The sequence below is a fragment of the Podarcis vaucheri genome (assembly GCF_965113315.1).
Source record: "Podarcis vaucheri genome assembly, chromosome: 7".
NCBI lineage: Eukaryota > Metazoa > Chordata > Lepidosauria > Squamata > Lacertidae > Podarcis > Podarcis vaucheri.
In genome coordinates this window covers 38,376,555-38,396,811 of record NC_138765.1, presented here as the reverse complement: position 1 = coordinate 38,396,811, position 20,257 = coordinate 38,376,555, and the positions used below count along the sequence as shown (strand labels likewise).

The 20,257-nt window shown below is 44.4% G+C and overlaps 2 protein-coding genes across 2 annotated transcripts in view; one reads left to right on the top strand and one right to left on the bottom strand.

Moving 5' to 3' along the window:
* The window catches only part of NUP93 (nucleoporin 93), a 72,022-nt gene extending 66,662 nt beyond the window's left edge, over positions 1–5,360 (bottom strand). Inside the window, exon 1 of the mRNA XM_082233470.1 lies at positions 5,090–5,360. The gene's annotated coding sequence lies outside the window, so the exon portion shown is untranslated. The remainder of the gene's footprint in view (positions 1–5,089) is intronic.
* Positions 5,361–5,523: 163 nt separating this feature from the next.
* On the top strand, positions 5,524–19,976 carry POLR2C (RNA polymerase II subunit C). The gene is made up of 10 exons (XM_082233527.1): positions 5,524–5,629; positions 9,222–9,588; positions 11,453–11,502; positions 12,445–12,513; positions 13,845–13,897; positions 14,613–14,741; positions 15,668–15,719; positions 16,511–16,679; positions 17,592–17,666; positions 18,298–19,976. Exons 2-10 carry the CDS (start codon positions 9,503–9,505, stop codon positions 18,440–18,442), a joined length of 828 nt encoding a protein of 275 aa, XP_082089653.1. The 5' UTR covers positions 5,524–5,629; positions 9,222–9,502; the 3' UTR covers positions 18,443–19,976.
* Positions 19,977–20,257: the final 281 nt, after the last annotated feature.

Here is a 20,257-nt window from a genome sequence, read left to right as displayed (position 1 = left end):
CCTGTTTCATTGAAGCAAAATGGGAAAGTGCTGCCTCAGTTGAAGCCTCCCTTATATCCCTTGGATTTTGCAATCTGTGGGGAGTGAATTCAGGAGGCAGGGTCCAACAATAGAGGGCTATGTCTGATTATGGCAAATTTTGAATGAAGGCAGCAGCAGGGGCAGGGGTGGGGGCAAGATACTTAAGTGCTCTTGTTGTTCAATGGCTATTTAGCCCTGGACCAGCCAAGAAATAGGGGGCTTTCTTCCCAAATGACAGCATTCAATATTTTCCAGACCATTGGTGCACAGAAGTTATAGCCTTTACATGGATAGAATTTTACTGCATTCAAGGGACTGCAGTCAGACTCTTAATGTGGTTGCTCAGTATGGAAAGCAATAGCACAGTCATGAGCGGAATGATGCCAGAATCATCACATCTGGCTGAGGAAAAAGCAACAACTGAGACCCCAAAGAGGTGGATCTGGCAGAAGGTAGTAAACTAAGTTCTCTGAATCAAATAGTAGTCCAAAAGCCAGGTAGAGCAAAACTCATCAAAATCAAGATTGAAGATCTGTCAATAGTTCCTGCTGCATTAAGCCAATATCTGTGCTCTGAAACAACAACCTCCATTAAAATGAAACAATATTTGGAAAACAGAACAGAGAAATAGCCAACTTCTAACAGAAAAATAACCAGTCTACAATTTATCACATAGTGAAACATAAGGGCCTGCAGATTAGGCCAACAGCCTGTTCTAACGGTGGTCAGAAATATCAAACAGTGCCTGAGGGCAACACCGCTCTCCCCTGTTGGGCTTTCCAGCAACTGCACATGGCTGGATGGGTCAATTAAATGGAATGCTGGGCCATTCATTTTCCTCTAGCTGGTCAATGCAACTCTTGCCAATATACAATGTGTGTGCATATGTGTGTGCGCACAGCTCATTCACATTGATTATGTATCCATTTATAAAGGGCTCTTGTTCCAGAATAGGAACTTTTTTCAACCTAAGGGCCACATTCCCTTCTGGGGGTCATATGTCAGTGGGGAGTAGGGCCAGAGGCAAAAGTAGGCACAGCAATGAACATAAATTAAACCTTTGTACAGTACACTAGTTTCTGCACACACACTAACACCCCACTCTGTATCCTCCACACAAGTATGCAAGAGGCATTATCCGAGTTCAATGGCACATTCAAGTCCGGCAAAAACACTCAAACTGGTGAGAGGTGTGGCCTGGGCAGAATCCCAAAGGAAGTCTGGAAGGTAGCAGCCTGGGGTTCCTCACTGCTGCTACAGCACTTTTTTCAGTGACAGATTGAAAGTAGAAATTTCTGGCTTGACTGCAGTAGAGTAGGAGGTCCCCAGGGCTGGCTAAGGCAGAGAATGAGGCCTGTGCTTGCTTCTCCAACACTGCTGTCTGCTTCTCAGCTATGCAGCCTACAACTATACCTGCATTGCAGACAGGGCTTCACTTGCTACTCCAGTTGGCCTCTCTCATACCTCTGATAAGTTGCAGCACACTGGACTGAAAGGTTAGTCTCTAATGCTCTAAACCATTTTTTAGACCCTCTTCTATTCCTTCTCCCTGATTCTCATCCACTTCAAATCAAGGTTGTTGCCACCAGCTGATCCTTCTTCAGCTTGATTCCTTATCCTGGAAGAGGCTTACACAGAGTCTCTCTCCTCCTCCACCCTTTTTTAAATAAAGTAACTGACAATCACTATGCTGGGGAATCATTACTCAAGCAAATGCAAAAAGGATTTTTGGTAGCTAGGCAGGGAAACAGAGTTTCTTTCCTTTGCATCCACTAAGAACTAAAGGCAACAAAATTTAGTTCTCTCTCACACACACACAACTCCACATACATGCCAGATAGTCTCCTGTTACTCTGCCTGCATAGGTAGAGTAAAAGTGTGAGGTGGAAATTGTGCCTGGGTGTTACCTGTTCAGTGTTCATGCCACAGCCATACCAAAAGGTGTTGCGGACCCAAGCAAGAGACAAGACAATATATTTGTGTGCCATTCCCCAAGTCCCACTCATTTAAACAATGTTGAGGAGGCATTCCTGGTGGATTGAATATTAAAAGGTAAGGTCCATCTTGAAGAAAATAAAACTGGAGCACAAAATTAGAGAAGATGCATGCTGATAGGCTGTCTTCAAGATTAACCACTCTAAAATTACTGAGAAAGAAAAGAGAATGTATAATGAGAGATTCAGGAGAAGTCCTAAGAAACATTTCACAAAGCCCAGACAATTTAGGATTCATACAGAGACTCCATTCTATTACGATAGCTCTAGCCCTGCAATGCAGGTTCACTTGATAAAACACATACAACACCAATGGACAATGCATATTTGCAATGTAAAACAATCTTGTGTAGTAAAGAAAATAACATTGTGCTATTTCAATGCACAGCCCACTCTGCAGACAGGGACAAAACAAGTCACATTGCTTTGTACACAATTTCCAGTTAATAACTCTGTTGCTGAACATCAAGAACTTCCCATATTGCGATAGCTGAGTTCACACCAATCCTATAGTCTGCTTTTAGTAGTGTATTTAAAATTCCTCCTCCTAAGTCCAAGAGAGTTCAGACACATCCAGCTCTAAAAAGAGTGCTAAAAGCATTCCAATTAATAGTGCAAGATTCAACACTACATGTGTCACACACACACACACACACACACACACACACAGGCATGCCTCTGGGGTGCTCCAGCGCAACACTGCAAAATATTTTTTTTATGCCCACTATCTAGAGCAAGATTTCATAGCTGCAACATCACTTCTGTGTCAAGGACCTTTGTGAGATTCGTCGCAAGAAAGGAACAGGACTAATCATTTTGGCAAGGTAGTTTCCGTGCTGTTTTCATGCTATGTTAACTAGTTAGTAATGAAGAGTTAATGTAGCTTTACATAATCCTGCTGAAAGGCAGGATGAGCAATGTTCAGGCTTTTCTAAAGAAAGTAGCAGACATCTTGAAAAATAAAGGTGCATAGTTTGGGACTTCTGGGCCCAACCACCTTCTGAATACCAAGGAAGTAGCTGTGGCCAGAGGACGTTTGCCCAGTTTAGGCTGGTGCACCAACTATGTTCATTTCTGTATCTAGCCACGGTAGCATGTCTTGGTTACATAAAGACTGTACTACTGTAATGTACTACATGAGGCTACCTATGAAGAGAACCTCTGGAAGCTTTAAATGGTCCACAGTGTGGCTTGGGATGCTCATGAATGCAGGAAAATATTGTGGTCACTTAAGGACAACTGCTCTAGTTAGCAATACATTTCCAGGTGCAATTAAAATTCTGGAGATTACCTTTATAAACCCCAAATGGCTTGGAGTCCAGAGAACCTAAAGGAATTCCTTCTCCCATACACAAGATGGAGAGGCACTTCTCTATGTCATGACGCAGGGTGATGCTATGTCTGTTGACACATGCAAGAGGGCCTTTTCTATGGCTGCATTCCAGCTGTGGAGATTTTCCTGTGTGGCATTCAACTGCCCCTTGACTTTCCACCACTTTCTGCAGATTTGCTCAGAAGAAAGTACCACTATGCTCAATGGGCTTTATTCCTCCACTGTACACAGAGCTTTGATCCTACCCAGCAGCAACAACCAGAAGCCTGCTATAGCGAGGCAAGGATCTAAATTGTATTATGTCAGAGAGCTAAAACAAAGAAGAGTCTTATGGCAGTTTAATGACTAACAAATTTATTATGATAAACAGCAGTGTAACAAAGTAGCTAAGAGACTTGAGTTGTAAACTCTTCTAGATTCATTGAGCAGCTGTAGGCAACACATTCCCTCAGTCTCATCCTCATATATGTTCATATCCTTGTTTCTGAGAGTGCAAGTCTGGATGTTCGTATAAAGAGGTAAGTCTGTAAGTTCGTATCCCTGTTTCCTGTCCTTATGGATGCTAGACGGCTAGCTCAATGACACATGTTTCTGCATATGCTAACAAAAAATATGGGGGGCCCTATGGAGACAAGTTTACTAGCTCTGCCTGCTGTCATTCTCCAAACTGTGCAGAGTGCAATCACAATAGTGGTGGGAGGCAGTGCTAACAGGACTGTCCCTGGAGCTCCTCTTGAAGAAGGCTACAGTAAAGTTGGACAGATGCAGAGAAAGAAAAACCTTTCCTTAAGAAAGCGAACAACCCCTCTATTATTTTGTTTAAGTGTTTGAGCAAAAGAAGACAACTCTGGAATAATATGCTAGAGGTTGATAACGCTATGGGTGATGTGATATGGATGGATAGAAAATAAATATATTGCCTTCTCTTAATATTAGAACTTGGGGATCACCAACTGATCCACAGTAGATTTAGGAAAGACAAGATAAAGCACACAACTTCTGCTTTAAAGAATTTGTTGTATGTGAACATACAAAACCTCACTCATACAGACTCAAGACCACTGGGCTCATCTAGCTACGTGCTGGTAGTGGCTCATCCTGGTCTCAGGCAAGGCCTCTTCCATCACCTACTTTATCTGGAAGAACCGTTGATTAAACACGGAACCTTTTACGGGCAGAACTGGCAGCTTTAGGAGAGGGTTTAGAAAAATCCAAGGCGACAGTTACCGGTGGCTGCACAGTCCTTTGCATGTCTACTCAGAAATAAGCTCACTGGGCCGTACTTCCAGTTAAAGGTGTGTAGGTCTGCAGCCCAAGTGGTTTGAGTGACAAATCCACAGAGCAGGAAGAAGAGGGTCATCTGCTGCTGTTAGCCAATGATTTCAAAATAGAGCCTCCAGGTGCAGAGGCAGTCTGGCTCCGCACAGTTTCTCCATGGTGTTGGGGATAAGCAGGAAGGGGAAACCCTCGCCCCCCGCTATCTAGTGAGCGACCGCTGTTCGGAAGCAGGACGCTGGGTCAAGCGGCCCCTTCTGCCCTGGCGTTAATGGTGTTCGGCACGTTAAAGCGGGGCGGGAAGGGTGGAAAGCGGCACATCCGGGTACTAGGGCCTACGGCTGAGGAAGGAAAGAAGGGGCTGTAAGCACGTGCCGGGCAGAAACACGCGTGAGGGAGGCTAAGGTTTAAAGCTTCCCTCAGCTGCGTTCGCTCCCCGCCATCCCCCAGCCAAAGGGCTTCTTACCGTTCTCGCTCCGCTTCCTCGGTCCGCCGCGAGCCCGTCACGTCAACGTTGTTCTGCTCCGCGCCGCGCGCTCTGATTGGAGGAGAGCCCGGCTTCTCCCAGCAGCCACCGCGGCCGCCTTATTTCCACGCTAAATATAAGAAGGCACTAAGAACAGCGGACAAATTTTTTTTTTGTTAAATAAATAGCTCGGGGGCGTAAGACTTGTTCCACTGCTTAGAGTGGGTCAGGAAAGCAGCCTCTTTCACGACCGCGGGAGGTGGAGGGAGGGTCAGCGGCTGTCGAAAATACCCGGATGTGAGCGAAGGCGAGGCAGCCACGCTCCCGCCGGTTGCAATCACTACTAGCCGGGCTTGGTTGCCATGGAGACAGGAGGCCCCAAGAGCTTCGTATCTCTTACTACAACCCGGAGATTTGGGGAGGAGAGCAGTTATTTTCCCTCCCCCACAAAGATGCTCCTGCTGCATTCATCAATCAAATACGAGCTTAAAACGGAAATGTTTTATTTTATAGATTTATGATAAGCTACCTTTCAAACAGGTGATATAAAAAGAGTAGTAACAAATCAAGGAATGCCCTTAGCATTAAAATGTACAAAATAAACCAGAATGATAAAGAAAAAGCAGTAAAATATATTGAAATGCTTTTTATCAGAAGGCTCAGCATCCCACCGCATAGAGCAAGGATTTATTGCATCCAGTCTTGCAGTGGTATCTCAAATATTAAGGCTGCAATCTTAAGCGCATATATTTTATCAATTTTTATATTAGGCTGGTCCTAAAAAAGATGCCCAACAGTGGACTTTGGAGTGCATCCTGTATACAGGCAAAGTAAAGTAACCTTACTGGGGCTTACTTCTGAGTACTGTAGACTCAGAATATAGGATTGCACTGAAACAAATTCATTATGGTTTCAAGGCCACAGTCCACTTCATCGTGGTAAAACCACCTCCATTCTTTGTTGAATAAATAGCGATGCACAAGATACCCTTTGAAGCTTTCTAGCTATGAAAGGCAACAAGTGCTTAGACCAGTCACAAGGTCTTGGGTTGTAGCCTTTTTAGCCTCGGGTGAGAAGAGCTTTGCGCCTGGGACGGGGAAATGGGAGTCAACAGACACTCAAGGAATAGTTACAGATAGGTAGCCGTGTTGGTCTGCCATAGTCAAAATAAAAAAATTCCTTCCAGTAGCACCCTAAAGACCAACTAAGTTAGTTCTTGGTATGATACTTCAGTGTATCTGAAGAAGTGTGCATGCACACGAAAGCTCATACCAAGAACTAACTTAGTTGGTCTTTAAGGTGCTACTCCCCTTCATGGATCACTGCCTTGCCGTGGCGAAGGGGCTTGAAGAACTCAGAGAAGCTATGAACTACGCCGAGCAGGGCACACAAGATGAACAGGTCATAGTGGTCATCACAAACACGCTTTTCCAACAACACAAGAGACGACTCTACACATGGACATCCCCAGATGGGCAACATCGAAATCAGATTGATTATATTCTCTGCAGCCAAAGATGGAGAAGCTCTATACAGTCAGCAAAAACAAGACCTGGAGCTGACTGTGGCTCAGATCATCAGCTCCTTATAACAAAATTCAAGCTTAAACTGAAGAAAGTAGGAAAAACCACTGGACAGGTAAGATACAATCTAAACCAAATCCCTTATGAATACACAGTGGAAGTGAGGAACAGGTTTAAGGATTTAGATTTGCTGGACAGAGTGCCTGAAGAACTATGGATGGAGGCTCGCAACATTATACAGGAGGCAGCAACTAAAACCATCCCAATGAAAAAGAAATGCAAGAAAGCAAAGTGGCTGTCCAACGAGGCCTTACAAATAGCGGAGGAGAGAAGGCAAGCAAAATGCGAGGGAGATAGTGAAAGATACAGGAAATTGAATGCAGATTTCCAAAGAACAGCAAGGAGAGACAAGAAGGCCTTCTTAAACGAGCAATGCAAAGAAATAGAGGAAAGCAACAGAATGGGAAGAACCAGAGATCTGTTCAAGAAAATCGGAAATATGAAAGGAACATTTCGTACAAAGATTACCATAATAAAGGACAAAAGTGGTAAAGATCTAACTGAAGCAGAAGACATCAAGAAGAGGTGGCAAGAATACACAGAGGAATTATACCAGAAATATATGGATGTCTCGTACACCCCAGGTAGTGTGATTGCTGACCTTGAGCCAGACATCCTGGAGAGTGAAGTCAAATGGGCCTTAGAAAGCACTGCAAATAACAAGGCCAGTGGAAGTGATGGTATTCCAGCTGAACTGTTTAAAATTTTAAAAGATGATGCTGTTAAGGTGCTACACTCAATATGCCAGCAAGTTTGGAAAACTCAGCAGTGGCCAGAGGATTGGAGAAGATCAGTCTACATTCCAATCCCAAAGAAAGGCAGTGCCAAAGAATGCTCCAACTACCGCACAATTTCACTCATTTCACATGCTAGCAAGGTTATGCTTAAAATTCTACAAGGAAGGCTCAAGCAGTATGTGGACCGAGAACTCCCAGAAGTGCAAGCTGGATTTAGAAGAGGCAGAGGAACCAGAGACCAAATTGCAAACATGCGCTGGATTATGGAGAAAGCCAGAGAGTTCCAGAAAGACATCTACTTCTGCTTCATTGACTATGCAAAAGCCTTTGACTGTGTTGACCACAGCAAACTATGGCAAGTTCTTAAAGAAATGGGAGTGCCTGATCACCTCATCTGTCTCCTGCGAAATCTCTATGTGGGACAAGAAGCTACAGTTAGAACTGGATATGGAACAACTGATTGGTTCCAAATTGGGAAAGGAGTACGGCAAGGCTGTATATTGTCTCCCTGCTTATTTAACTTATATGCAGAATTCATCATGCGAAAGGCTGGGCTGGATGAATCCCAAGCCGGAATTAAGATTGCCGGAAGAAATATCAACAACCTCAGATATGCAGATGACACAACCTTGATGGCAGAAAGTGAAGAGGAATTAAAGAACCTTTTAATGAGGGTGAAAGAGGAGAGCGCAAAATATGGTCTGAAGCTCAACATCAAAAAAACGAAGATCATGGCCACTGGGCCCATCACCTCCTGGCAAATAGATGGGGAAGAAATGGAGGCAGTGAGAGATTTTACTTTCTTGGGCTCCATGATCAGTGCAGATGGTGACAGCAGTCACGAAATTAAAAGACGCCTGCTCCTTGGGAGAAAGGCGATGGCAAGCCTAGACAACATCTTAAAAAGCAGAGACATCACCTTGCCAACAAAGGTCCGTATAGTAAAAGCCATGGTTTTCCCAGTAGTGATGTATGGAAGTGAGAGCTGGACCATAAAGAAGGCTGATCGCCGAAGAATTGATGCTTTTGAATTATGGTGCTGGAGGAGACTCTTGAGAGTCCCATGGACTGCAAGAAGATCAAACCTCTCCATTCTGAAGGAAATCAGCCCTGAGTGCTCACTGGAAGGACAGATCGTGAAGCTGAGGCTCCAATACTTTGGCCACCTCATGAGAAGAGAGGACTCCCTGGAAAAGACCCTGATGTTGGGAAAGATGGAGGGCACAAGGAGAAGGGGACGACAGAGAATGAGATGGTTGGATGGTGTTCTTGAAGCTACTAGCATGAGTTTGATCAAACTGCGGGAGGCAGTGGAGGACAGAAGTGCCTGGCGTGCTCTGGTCCATGGGGTCACGAAGAGTCGGACACGACTAAACGACTAAACAACAACAAGGTGCTACTGGAAGGAATTTTTTTATTTTGACTCAAGGAATAGTTTCAGAGAAAAAGCTTTATTCTGCCATCCGGGGTGGCAGAAGGAGCAAGTGCGATAGATTCACAAAACAAGCGCGAGTTCAGTCATTTGCACAGAGCATATATTCCCCTCCAGTTCCCTCCCCTTTCTCAGGAGTCCTTCAGGGTCATTCTACACATTGTGGTACTATATGTATCTGGAGGAAACAAAATTATAGCAAAGTTGTGCACTATGCTTTCTTACCCAAATTGTGTTTTATTGTGTGATGCTTTTAATGCAAGCCGCACTGGGAGGAATGGCGGGATATAAATATGAGGGCAACAACAACTGAAGCACTCAAAGGTCCTTATAATACGCAGCCGACGTGATTATTGACAGAGTTTGTGTCCCATGTGCAGATGAAGGAGGAGAAGCAGCAGGAACAACCACAACTCCACGTATCCAGGCGAGGGAAACATCCCCTGGCTTGCGGCGGAGAGCAAAGGCCCACCAGAGCCACAGAGGGAAGCAGAGAGCAGCGACCACGAGGCAGCCGCCCAGGCCGGGTCCTCCGGGTCGCTGGGGGGCGAGCAAGGAACCGTGAGCCGGCGCTGGGCTGCGCCTCTCCCAGGCAGGAGGCACGGAAGAATTGTCCCCGCTCCTCCTCCAAGTCCTGGTGCTTCTGCCGGGCGGCCCCGCCATGCCTTACGCCAACCAGCCGACGGTGCGCATCACGGAGCTGAGCGACGAGAACGTCAAGTTCATCATCGAGAACACCGACCTGGCGTGAGGAGAGGCGGGGGCTACGGGCGTGGGGTCGGGGCCTCCGCAAGCCTCCCCCGGGCGGGTTCCTCTCGGGCCGCGCTACTACCGATCCGCCGCGCGCCTTGAACCCCCCGCTCTCAACTCACTGCATGCACATCGAAGAGAGAAGAGCTTTGGGGGCTCAAAACGCAGTGGGGCGCAGCTAGTCTAGCAGCCACACCCCCCATTGGGAAGCCCGAGAGCAGGGCCAGAGACAGCACTCTTCTCCGCCTTGGGATGTTCAGGATTCAGGGGGCTCTGGCCTCCCATGCGGGCGGGGGGACGGGCAGCGCGTGGATGTTGGGGGTAGTAGCCGTGGATTCACAGTGCCGGATTTACGTATAAGCTAAACAAGCTATAGCTTAGGGCCCCACTTTCTTGGGGGCCCCAAAAAAAATTAAAGGGGAAAAAACTGGACTTTGATAAAATACATATTTTGATCTGTGCAAATGGCTTTAGATACCTATTAGATTAGGTCCATAAATTACCATATAGCATGTATTCAACACAAAAAACAGCGACAATTTGTTGTTGACAAAAGACAGCTGGATATATAAAGGGCCCCGTTACCTTCAGTAGCTTAGGGCCTCATCAAACCTAAATCCGGCCCTGGTCATAGACCCCATGAATGTTAAAGCCATCCAAACTGCTGGCCCTCACCATGTCTTGTGGGAGAGAATGCCACTGTTTAACTGTGCTGTGTGAAAAAGTCATTTATCTGCCCTGAGGTTATCCCACATTCAACAGGTTACAGCATTATGGGGCTTTTTAGGTTAGAGAAAAGGTGAGGAAGGCCAGGACATGATGGAAGTTTATAAAGTTATATATGCTGTAGAGAGAGATCCCTCCTCCACATAACACTAGAACTTGTGGACATTCAGTGATGCTGAATGTTGGACGTTTCAGGACGGATGGAGGAAAGTCCTTCATGCAAGCGCATAGTTAAACTCCCACAGGAGGCAGCAATGGCCACCAACTTGGATGACTTTCAAAGAAGATAGATTTGTAGAGGATAGGGTTGTTGATGGCTGCTACCTGCAGTGGCTATGCTCTGCAACAATCCTTCTGAATACCAGTTGCTGGAAACTACAGGAGGGGAGAGGGCTGTTGTGTTCTGGTCCTGTTTGTGGGTTTCTGGTTGGGGCATCTGGTTGGCCACTGAGAACAGGATGCTTGGCAATGCAAGTGCTTGTTCTTCTGGTTAAAGAGATGCTAACAATATCTGTAGGAACTATTAACAACTCTAACTATAACTCTCTCTATGTAATTGTTCTATAGAATATTAAAATCAGTTCAGAATGAATCTGTCAGCAGCTGCTATGTGTAACATAGCAAAGTCTGTACTATTGGGCACATTAGTGATCATATGCATGCATAAGCCCTGGATGAGGAAGACTCTGGAGGGTAGCACTTTGGGCAGATAACACTTAGAAACACATGCACACATCAGTAAACTACCAAGCAGGAAAGGACTATTGGTTTCCTCTGAAATTGGCCCAGTCATTTCCCATTAAGTCTACACTGTGCCACTGACTCTTAAAAGACTTGTTTTCCTCAACACAACTTGTGGTTTTTCTCTTCAAACTGCCCCCACCCTCTGCTTCTCTGTTGCATTGAAATATGAGTCTCTTGCAAGATCCCCTCCATGGCCTGGTTGTGGTTCCTTTGCCCTGGCTGCCTTGTCTCAGGGCTCTGATCCATAGCAGAGTTTTAGAGGGAGATTGCACCCAGGGCACTTCAGAAATAGTTCTCAAAGCACGAGCTGAGAAGGGGGCTCATAACTTCACACACGTGGCTCAGAAATACAATTCAGATTGTATAAAAACTGTTGTTTTTTCTATTCTAGAGTAGCAAATTCCATCAGGAGAGTCTTCATTGCTGAAGTTCCCATCATAGGTATTTCCCCATTTTATATTTTGTCTCTTCTTGCAAGATAATTATATTGCTAGGCTGATCAAAGATGCTGGTACGCATGCACATGCATCATACACACACAACATGTTTCTGTCCTATTTCAGATATTGTTGTCCACAAGCTGCACTCAGGTAGTCCTCAGAAAGGTTGAGATATCTGAACTGGGCCTTCCTTGCACTTGATTTCCCCCTTCCCTGACACTGGAGATTGAGGCAGTTTTTCCCAGGGTTGGATTTATCAAACAGGCTAGCAAAGTCCTGGCTTAGGGACCATGATTTTCACATTATGGCACTGGTGCAGTGTGCTAATTAACTCCCCCACCCCAAAGAATACAATTAAAAGGGGTTCTTTTCCAGAGCTTGGTCTGGGGCCTCTTAGTGGTCTTCAAAACACAGCACTGTTTTTGATTATGCTGGCTCTGAAGGGGGGATTTAAGTGGTCCACCAAGACCCCAATTTTCAAGCTCTCTTGCAAGGAAAGAAGAAAAAATATTATTCATCCTGGTCAGTAACCTAGATTTGAATGTATTACTTACAAAAAGTTGTGCTTTTGCATGCTTCTCTAATAGCGTTGAAGTTTTCAGCTCTATACTAAAGTGGACTGCCAAGGCTTCTCTCAAGGCCCTCCAGAACTGTAGTCCTCTAAGGAAATTCCAGGTCTCTAGCAGAAAATTTTCAGCATCGCCCCCAGTCTGCAGTTCTCAAAGGAACTTGGGGGCCACTCTTTACAACCAAACCAATTTAGGTTTAGCATCATGTAGCTGTACTGTCTGGAGCTGACAGAAATTGTAATCTGAAACATATGGAGAGCACCAGGGGAGAAGCCTAGTTTGAAGTGTAGATGTGCCTCAGAGCCCACATTCTCTTACCGTTGATGGATGAAAAAGTATTTTCTCATTTTGGGTTCTTACTGTCTTGTTTGCAGCCATAGACTGGGTCCAGATAGACGCCAACTCCTCTGTACTCCATGATGAGTTCATTGCACACAGGCTGGGTGAGTACGTAGAAGATGGAATGAAGGAAAACAAAAAATACAACCCCTCATTACTCTTTAAAGAGGGGCAGCATTAGCCTGTGGTGCAGCAAGTCTTGTAGTGTCTTAAAGACTAGCAAGTGTATTATGGTAGAAGCTTTTGCGGTCCAGAGTCCACTTCATGAGATTCATGTACCTGTTGTTTTTTACTTATCACTTATAAAGCACCCGAATTTTTTAAACATTGTACAGCAGTTGCACAGTTCACCAACGTGATGCCCTCCAAATGTTGAACTGAACTCTCATCATCCCATTGCCTCTTTCTCTTGCATCTTTTAAAAAAACTATTTTCCACATATAATCAATGAGATACAATAAGGTACATAAAGAAACAAGGAAGAGAGGCACGATGTTTTGTTATTTAGAAATCATAACAATACTTCAGCAAAAGGAATTAAAAGTGTCCCTCCATAAATCCCTGTGCATTTTAATTGTTGCAAAAACAATACATTTAAACCCAACTGCATAAAAGTTATCAGATCGTTTTCCTTTTTCTCTTGCATGACTTGAATTAGCTTTTTCATAACTGCTCATTCCCAAAGTTGTTGATCAAATCTCCATAAAAGCAGTCTTTAGGGATCTCCAACATCTTGCTATACTGATTTTGAGTGGCCATTAGTCATCAAATTAAGGGTTGAGCAGCTTGCCTTCCCCAAGGTTTCAGGTGGTATATGAGTAAGACCTGACATATATTGATCAGGCTGTACGTAATTTCTGTAGATTTGCTTGTAGCTCAAGCCCTGTTAATAGCTCATATTTTCATAGAAATCTTTCATCCATATAAGCCAACAGATTCCCAATTTTAGAATACCACCAGCCTGTCATTATTATACAATTAAGAGTGAAAAATGAGAGGAATGAGTGCAGGGTTTGGAAGGGCTGGTTTGGTGTGCCAGTTTTTCCATACAGCTAAATGGGCTCTTAAGTTTCTCCTTCATCTTCGTGGGGTTTTTTTCTCTTCTATCCTCTCCCCGCCAACCCCCCCCCCCTTTGGATACTGTGATATTTCCCCAAAAAGAGACAAGCCCCAAAGTTTAATAAAATAATGAGATGTATTGGACATTTCACTATTTTATTAAGTTCCATCTGATGTTTTTTCAGTACCTTGTTGAGGTTTGTTTCCCCACCCACTCCAGTCTTTGGGGCTATTTCTTTTTTTACCTCTGGGATACTGTGAGCCACAAAAGTTATTCTGGTGTCTGAAATTTGAACAGGGAACTCTGTTTGTTGATGCTGACTGGCTGGCTGCCTTCCAACCCTCACATGGCTGTTTTCACTCATTTCCTTCTTAGGTTTGATCCCACTTACCAGTGATGATGTTGTTGATAAGCTGCAGTATTCTCGGGTGAGTATTGACCCTAGTCAGCAAACTAGATTTCTTGGAGGATCACTGTGGAAAGGGAGTTGGAGACAGAGGGCCAAAGATCTCCCTCACCACTTCAAAGGGGCCTCTCATGGACCACTTCCTTCACATCTCTTTTCCTCCTTTGTTGGCCACCAGGGCATAGTATCCTTCAGGAAGCCAGAAAGGATCCAGGAGTGTCTTGTTTCTAATTCCTTGTTTACTTGCAGACAACTAGTATATCAAACAGTCATCCTGATTTGCTTGCACAAAATTTGCACCAAAATTAGATGACCTTGGCCATTGGTTGCTTAGTTTGTGGCAAAATTAGACCATGTTGTGTCAAGCAAACATATCTGACAAGTTCATTTCCACGCCATTTTTCTTCGTATTAGTAGTACATTTATATCCCAACTTTCCTCCAAGGAAACTGGTGCACATGGTTCTGCCCACTTCCTATTTTGCTAAATGATCATTTTCTGGGAATCGTGAACAAGAGAGGTCTGTTGCCTTCTTGGGCAGCTTGCATCTTCCCATAAACATCTGGTCAGCCACAGTAGGAACAGGATGCTGGACTAGATGGGCTGTTGGCTCTGATCCACTTCAGGGTCCTGTGTTCTAGTTCTTGGGGTGGGAGAGCAGCAGCAGCATCACTGATGGGAGATGTTTCGAGTTGCAGTTGGACCATCCTGTCCTGCTTTTCTTCCCCTCCCTTCAGGATTGCACCTGTGATGAATTTTGTCCTGAGTGCTCGGTGGAGTTCACGCTCGATGTCCGATGCAATGAAGACCAGACCCGCCACGTCACATCACGTGACCTCATCTCCAACAACCCCCGAGTTATCCCGGTCAGTACGGAGTTCCTGCTCTATCTCTGCAAAGTCTCTTAATTGTCTTTTTTGGTACAAATAAAAGTGAAGAAATGTAGGAAAGCTCCAGTGCAGGAATAAGAGAGGACAATGCCTCAAAGGTACCCCCAAATACTGTACATGCTGTTTCCATTCATTTGGTGGCCATTTGCATAGCTAGTCCATGATTTCCATTATTTCCTATGTCAATATTTCTAATCTGTATTTTTTCCAATCTCTCTCCATTTTTCAATGGTTACTTCCTGAAATGGTTGTAGCCAACCAACAAAGGAAAAAAACTGATTTGTCCAATGTCTCCTGCTTTCTGATTCATTTGATCTTGCTTACTTCCTCCTTCCCTCCCTCCCTGCATGGTTTCTTCCCCAAAATGGCTGCCACCCACCAGCAAAGCACAAATATGCAAGGAAATAAGGAAGCAAGCAAACTCCCGGTGTTCAGATATCTGAATCTGCTGTTTTTAGTGAGCTTTGGGCATGATTCTTTATGTGCAGATAAGTGAGTTTTTGCAGAGCAGGTGGACAGCAGGACCTGCATGTATATGACGCCTGATGTCTTATACACCAGGGCTCTAACTTGGTGGTAGAGCACCTGTTTTGCTTGCAGAAGGCCCCTGGTTCAACCCCCAGCGTATCTCTAGGTAGGGCTAGGAAAGAACCCTGGAGAGGTCTGAAAGCCTGGAGAGCTTCTGCCAGTCAGTGTAGACAATATTGAGTTAGACCAATAGTCTCCCTCATTATAAGGAAGCTTCCTATGCTCCTAAGTCAGGGTGGGAGAAAAGCAGATTGGGATCAAGTGGTATTCTGATCCAACTCTGCAGGCCTTGTGTTTAAGCGAGGAACTCAGTTTTTAAATTCAGAAGATGCAAACTGTCTTCCCATGACCTCTTCTCTCTTGGCTCCACACAGGTGACGTCCAGGAGCAGAGATAATGACCCTAATGACTACGTTGAACAGGATGGTAGGTACCCAAGCCAAAGGCAATCTACAGGCAGAGTTAGCCATGTGATTGTATTGTATCTCTATGGAGCCATCCTTTGATGCAACTGATGCTGTACCAGGTTGTGTAATATGTATGGATACCTATGAGAAGTCCACCACAATGCACCCATATTTTGGCTTCTGGTGAGAGTTGCCTTTAGATGGCAGGTTTGAGCCCCTAGCCTCCCAAAGGGTTGCAGGTACAATTGTGTATGTTTTCTTTAGACATATTCATCTGTTGTGTTTGTTTTCTTTAGACATACTCATCTGCACATTATGGAAAACTCAGTTTAAGAGAAGGTCTGTTACATGAGAATCAACTTGTGTAAGGTGTAGGGAGGGGGAGCTCCATTCCCAGCATCCATATGCACATATATGAGTAGGGAAACATGAAGATGGGATACCCCATCCAGGAATCATGCCTGAACAGAGCTGGATTCTCTGATCAAACTAGACTTCTTTGCTTAATTCTTCCTGAATTGTATCCAGTCACATAGCCTTTGAGGCCCAAGGGCTTTATAGGCATTAATACACATGTACTCAACATGGGATGAGAGATGGTCCATGTAGGTCCCCGCCCACCTTTGTGTGAGCAGCACAACTGTTGGTATTGAGGGAGTGTCCTTGAACTAGATGCCAAGATCCCTGCCCCAGCAGCCCCATGTTAATACACCCCTGTTTGGGCTTCTGGTGAGAGGTGATTTTGAAGGTACAAAGCATCACAGCTGTTTTACACCTCTTCACCAGTGTATCTCTGTGTTCTTCTTCTAGACATCCTAATTGTCAAGTTACGGAAAGGCCAGGAGCTGAGGCTGCGAGCGTATGCCAAGAAGGGGTTTGGCAAGGAGCACGCCAAGTGGAACCCCACAGCAGGAGTGGCTTTTGAGTACGACCCAGATAACGCCCTGCGACACACTGTCTACCCTAAACCAGAGGAATGGTGGGTTTCCATACAGAGGCATTTCAAGTGGGGAAGACACAAAGTTGTCAACTTCTACTTCTTGTTTTTTCACTCTTAAATTCAGTTGACCAGATTTCTACATTGTTTATTTTAAAAAAAAAAGTTCTGAAGAATGTTCACCAGCATTTTAACACCTAATTCACATCTTTTCCCAGGCAATGTCCCAGTTTCTCAAACTGGGACCACCTCATTCAGGTGGATCATAACATGTTTGTAAAAACACAATGAAATATCATACATTATCTGGCACAGCACATTACAATTGCTAAAACAGGCGGGAAGATCATTGAGTGGTCTGCCAAGACCGTCAGCATTTTCAAGTTGTCTGTGAGGGGGTGGCGGAAGTTTAGGGACTACTGTACTAATGTGCATTTTTATGCACACTTTATGCTAATAAATGCATTACTGTACATGGATTTTGGTTCAAGAACTGCATCACCAAATTTGGAGAGGTGCGATTTTTTTGTGATTCAGTTCTCAAACTGTTGTAGGGAGTAACAAGTTCTTCTTAAAACACAAATCAATCTCTTCCTCCCCATTGTATCTCTAGTTTAAATAAAAGCAAACTGTTTAGGGTATATTGCGAACTTTACATCTAACATTATGTGGAAGGAACAGAGATTGGCAAGCCCTGTGGATTAAATTTTTATACATCCGCACAAAGATGCCCCAAAATGGGGGTGGGAGTCTGCCCTCCTGCTGGTTGCCCTGATCTGTCATTTCTGTTTGCAATCAAGGTGAGAGATAAATGCAAGGTTAAATCAATAAAATGTGCTGAACAAATTTGGTATTGCATTTCCCCCTATTTTTCCCAATATTTATGGGCCGAGGGGTAGTTTGTTTTCTCCTTATGGATTCAAAATTTCTGGCAATGTTATGTCTCTATTGTAGGCCAAAGAGTGAATACTCTGAAATTGATGAAGATGAAGCCCAGGCTCCATATGATCCCAATGGAAAGCCAGAGAGGTGAGGCGTTTGATATCTTACCAGCGCCTGTGTGTATGTGTGACATTATTTTGCCCACTACATCTTGTAACAGCAAATTCCACAGTTTTAAGTTTGCGCTGTGTGAAGAAGTATTTTCTTTTATCCTGAATCTTCCAAAAATTCGGCTTCATTGGATGTCCCTAAGTTCTATTGTTACAAGAGCAGGAGTAAAGCTTTTCTCTATCCACTTTCATAAATATATCTATGATCTGTATGTTGAATATTGTGTTATAGCCGTAGCTCAGTGGAGGAGAACCTAATTTGCATGCAATAGGTCCCAGGTTCTTCTCTAGATAGGACTGGGAATGTCCTTTATCTTAAATCCTGGAGAGCTGCTTCTAGTCTATTTTGGACAACGCTGAGCTGGGACTAGTGGTCTGTGTATACATTCCCAGCATAACCCAGAGCACCTCTTCTTCCCTGGCGAGTGTCATCAGCCTCCATGGAAAACTGAAGCACTTTAGACATTCACAAACAACTGAGTTGCAGTGCATCCTTTTAATAAGCAGTGTCATAAAGATAGTTCTCTTGAGTTTCCCTTGCTGTGTGCTGGGGTTCGAGCAAAGAGCATCTCTCTCTGAAAACCTCTCTGGCCTCTTTATCCTCTCAGGTTTTACTACAACGTAGAGTCCTGTGGCTCCCTGCGTCCTGAGACCATCGTCCTCTCTGCGTTGTCTGGCTTGAAGAAGAAACTGAGCGATCTCCAAACCCAGCTGAGCCACGAGATCCAGAGCGACGTGCTGACCATAAACTGAGTCTTCTCCGTCCCCCAGAGTAGCACCAGTTCCTGAGACTCTTGCAATGTTAGTCAGGAGACTGTTGGCATGGAGACAGCCTCTGAGGAAGATTGATGTGTCTCCTGCTGCTTTGGTCTGCAACTTCCATCAGCCCCAGCCAGCATAACTGATGGTCAGGGATGATGGGAGTTGTAGTCCAAAACAGCTGGAGGGCACCAAGCTGGGGGGAAGGCTGATGCTTGCCATTTTCCCTACAGAGAACTAGGCCCTCCTCCGCTCTCTTCCTCCCAACAGCACAGGTTGCCTTCTGTTCTTGCCCTGGCTGGGCTTTTGAAGCAAACTTCCCCTGCCTAGCAGATGTACAGGTTACGCAACTGTTGTTTGATAGCATTTGCATTTATTACTTTTTGGAATAAAAAAAAATCCTTTCCCCCTTGCTTAACCATGTGTGAAAGCTTGTCTGATGCCTTGGGAAGGAGATGTCAAAGCGCTGATTTCTTTCCAGCCAACATTAAATTAATGAAGGTTGCAGATTGTCGCTCTGACAATTTCCCTTTCAGCAGTTTTTATGACCAGGGAGGTCTGGAAAGCAAAGCTCAGAACATAAAACTGTAACTTCTAATTCAAGAATCGAGTAGCTTGAGCAAAAGTTTTAGAAAAACAACACGGTTCTAGCCCTGTTGCAGAACAAGAGGAAGCTGGGAAAATGATGAGCATTCTTGTTAAAACTTAACAAGAATTTACACTCCCTTCTCTTCCCCATTCCCTTTCTATTTGCGAAGTGGGAATGACTCTGCAGGTGCATAATAGACTTCCATTGCTTGCACCATCTTTATCCTGCCCTTCCTACCAAACACTAAAACACCCCTATGAAAATGTGTAGTGAAATGTGAAGGTTGGGAATCTCAGGTGAGAAGCCCCCAGGCTTCAGAATGGTTGCAGTATGGTTTAAAGAACCCTAACCCTTAGGCAAGGGTTGTGCACCAGGAGGGCAAGGGAGAGGAGAAACTTCCCCCTCCTCTCCCTTTACCCTCAAATTAGTTCTGCAGGGATGGGGGACCATCCTGATAAGAATTTGGGAGTGTGGAGGGGCAGGAGGGCTGCTGGTTGCTTTCAACTCCAGGATTCTCTGATTCTCTTATTGATATTCTGAGTTATGCAAGGGCAGGTCACGTCCATAAGTGTGCCCCAAATGGTCCCTTGGTTCTTTTAAGGATGCTACTGAGGTCTACCTACCTGATGAGTTGTGCTGTTGTAAATGCTCACTAGAGGGCATCCTTGCTTTTGTTTGATGAATGCTGAAGCAAAGTAAAAATCCCTCCTTGAGGGGCAATCCAGTACCCATTCTTTGTTGTCATAGAAGTGATTCTGTAAGTTGACACGCTTTACCTCTTGCATGTAGCAGTAAGGGGGATCTGTTAATTTGGGGAGAATGATCGTTTTAGTAATAGCCAAAATGTCCAATATAGTATAATTCTCTCATTTCCACCTATTTATTGTTTTGCCAAACAGGTTTATTGTTGTTTCAAAATAAACTGTTCATATTTCTGAATATATATGTGCCTAAATATTTTAATTTGCACTGAGTAACGCCCAATGAGTTTAAAACACACTATTTTTGAATTTTTTTGTTACATTAACTGCCTGCCCAAAATCTGGAATTGAATACAGAGTAAATGAGAAGGGAAGGGAAATTTTAACTCAATTGCAAATGAGTTACTCAGTGAGTGCATTTTTTTATTTCATAAAATTTATATGCCGCTTGTAGAAAAAACCTCAAAAGCGGTTCCATTAGTGCAAGGATTTACACTTCAGCAATAGAATTTCCCCCTT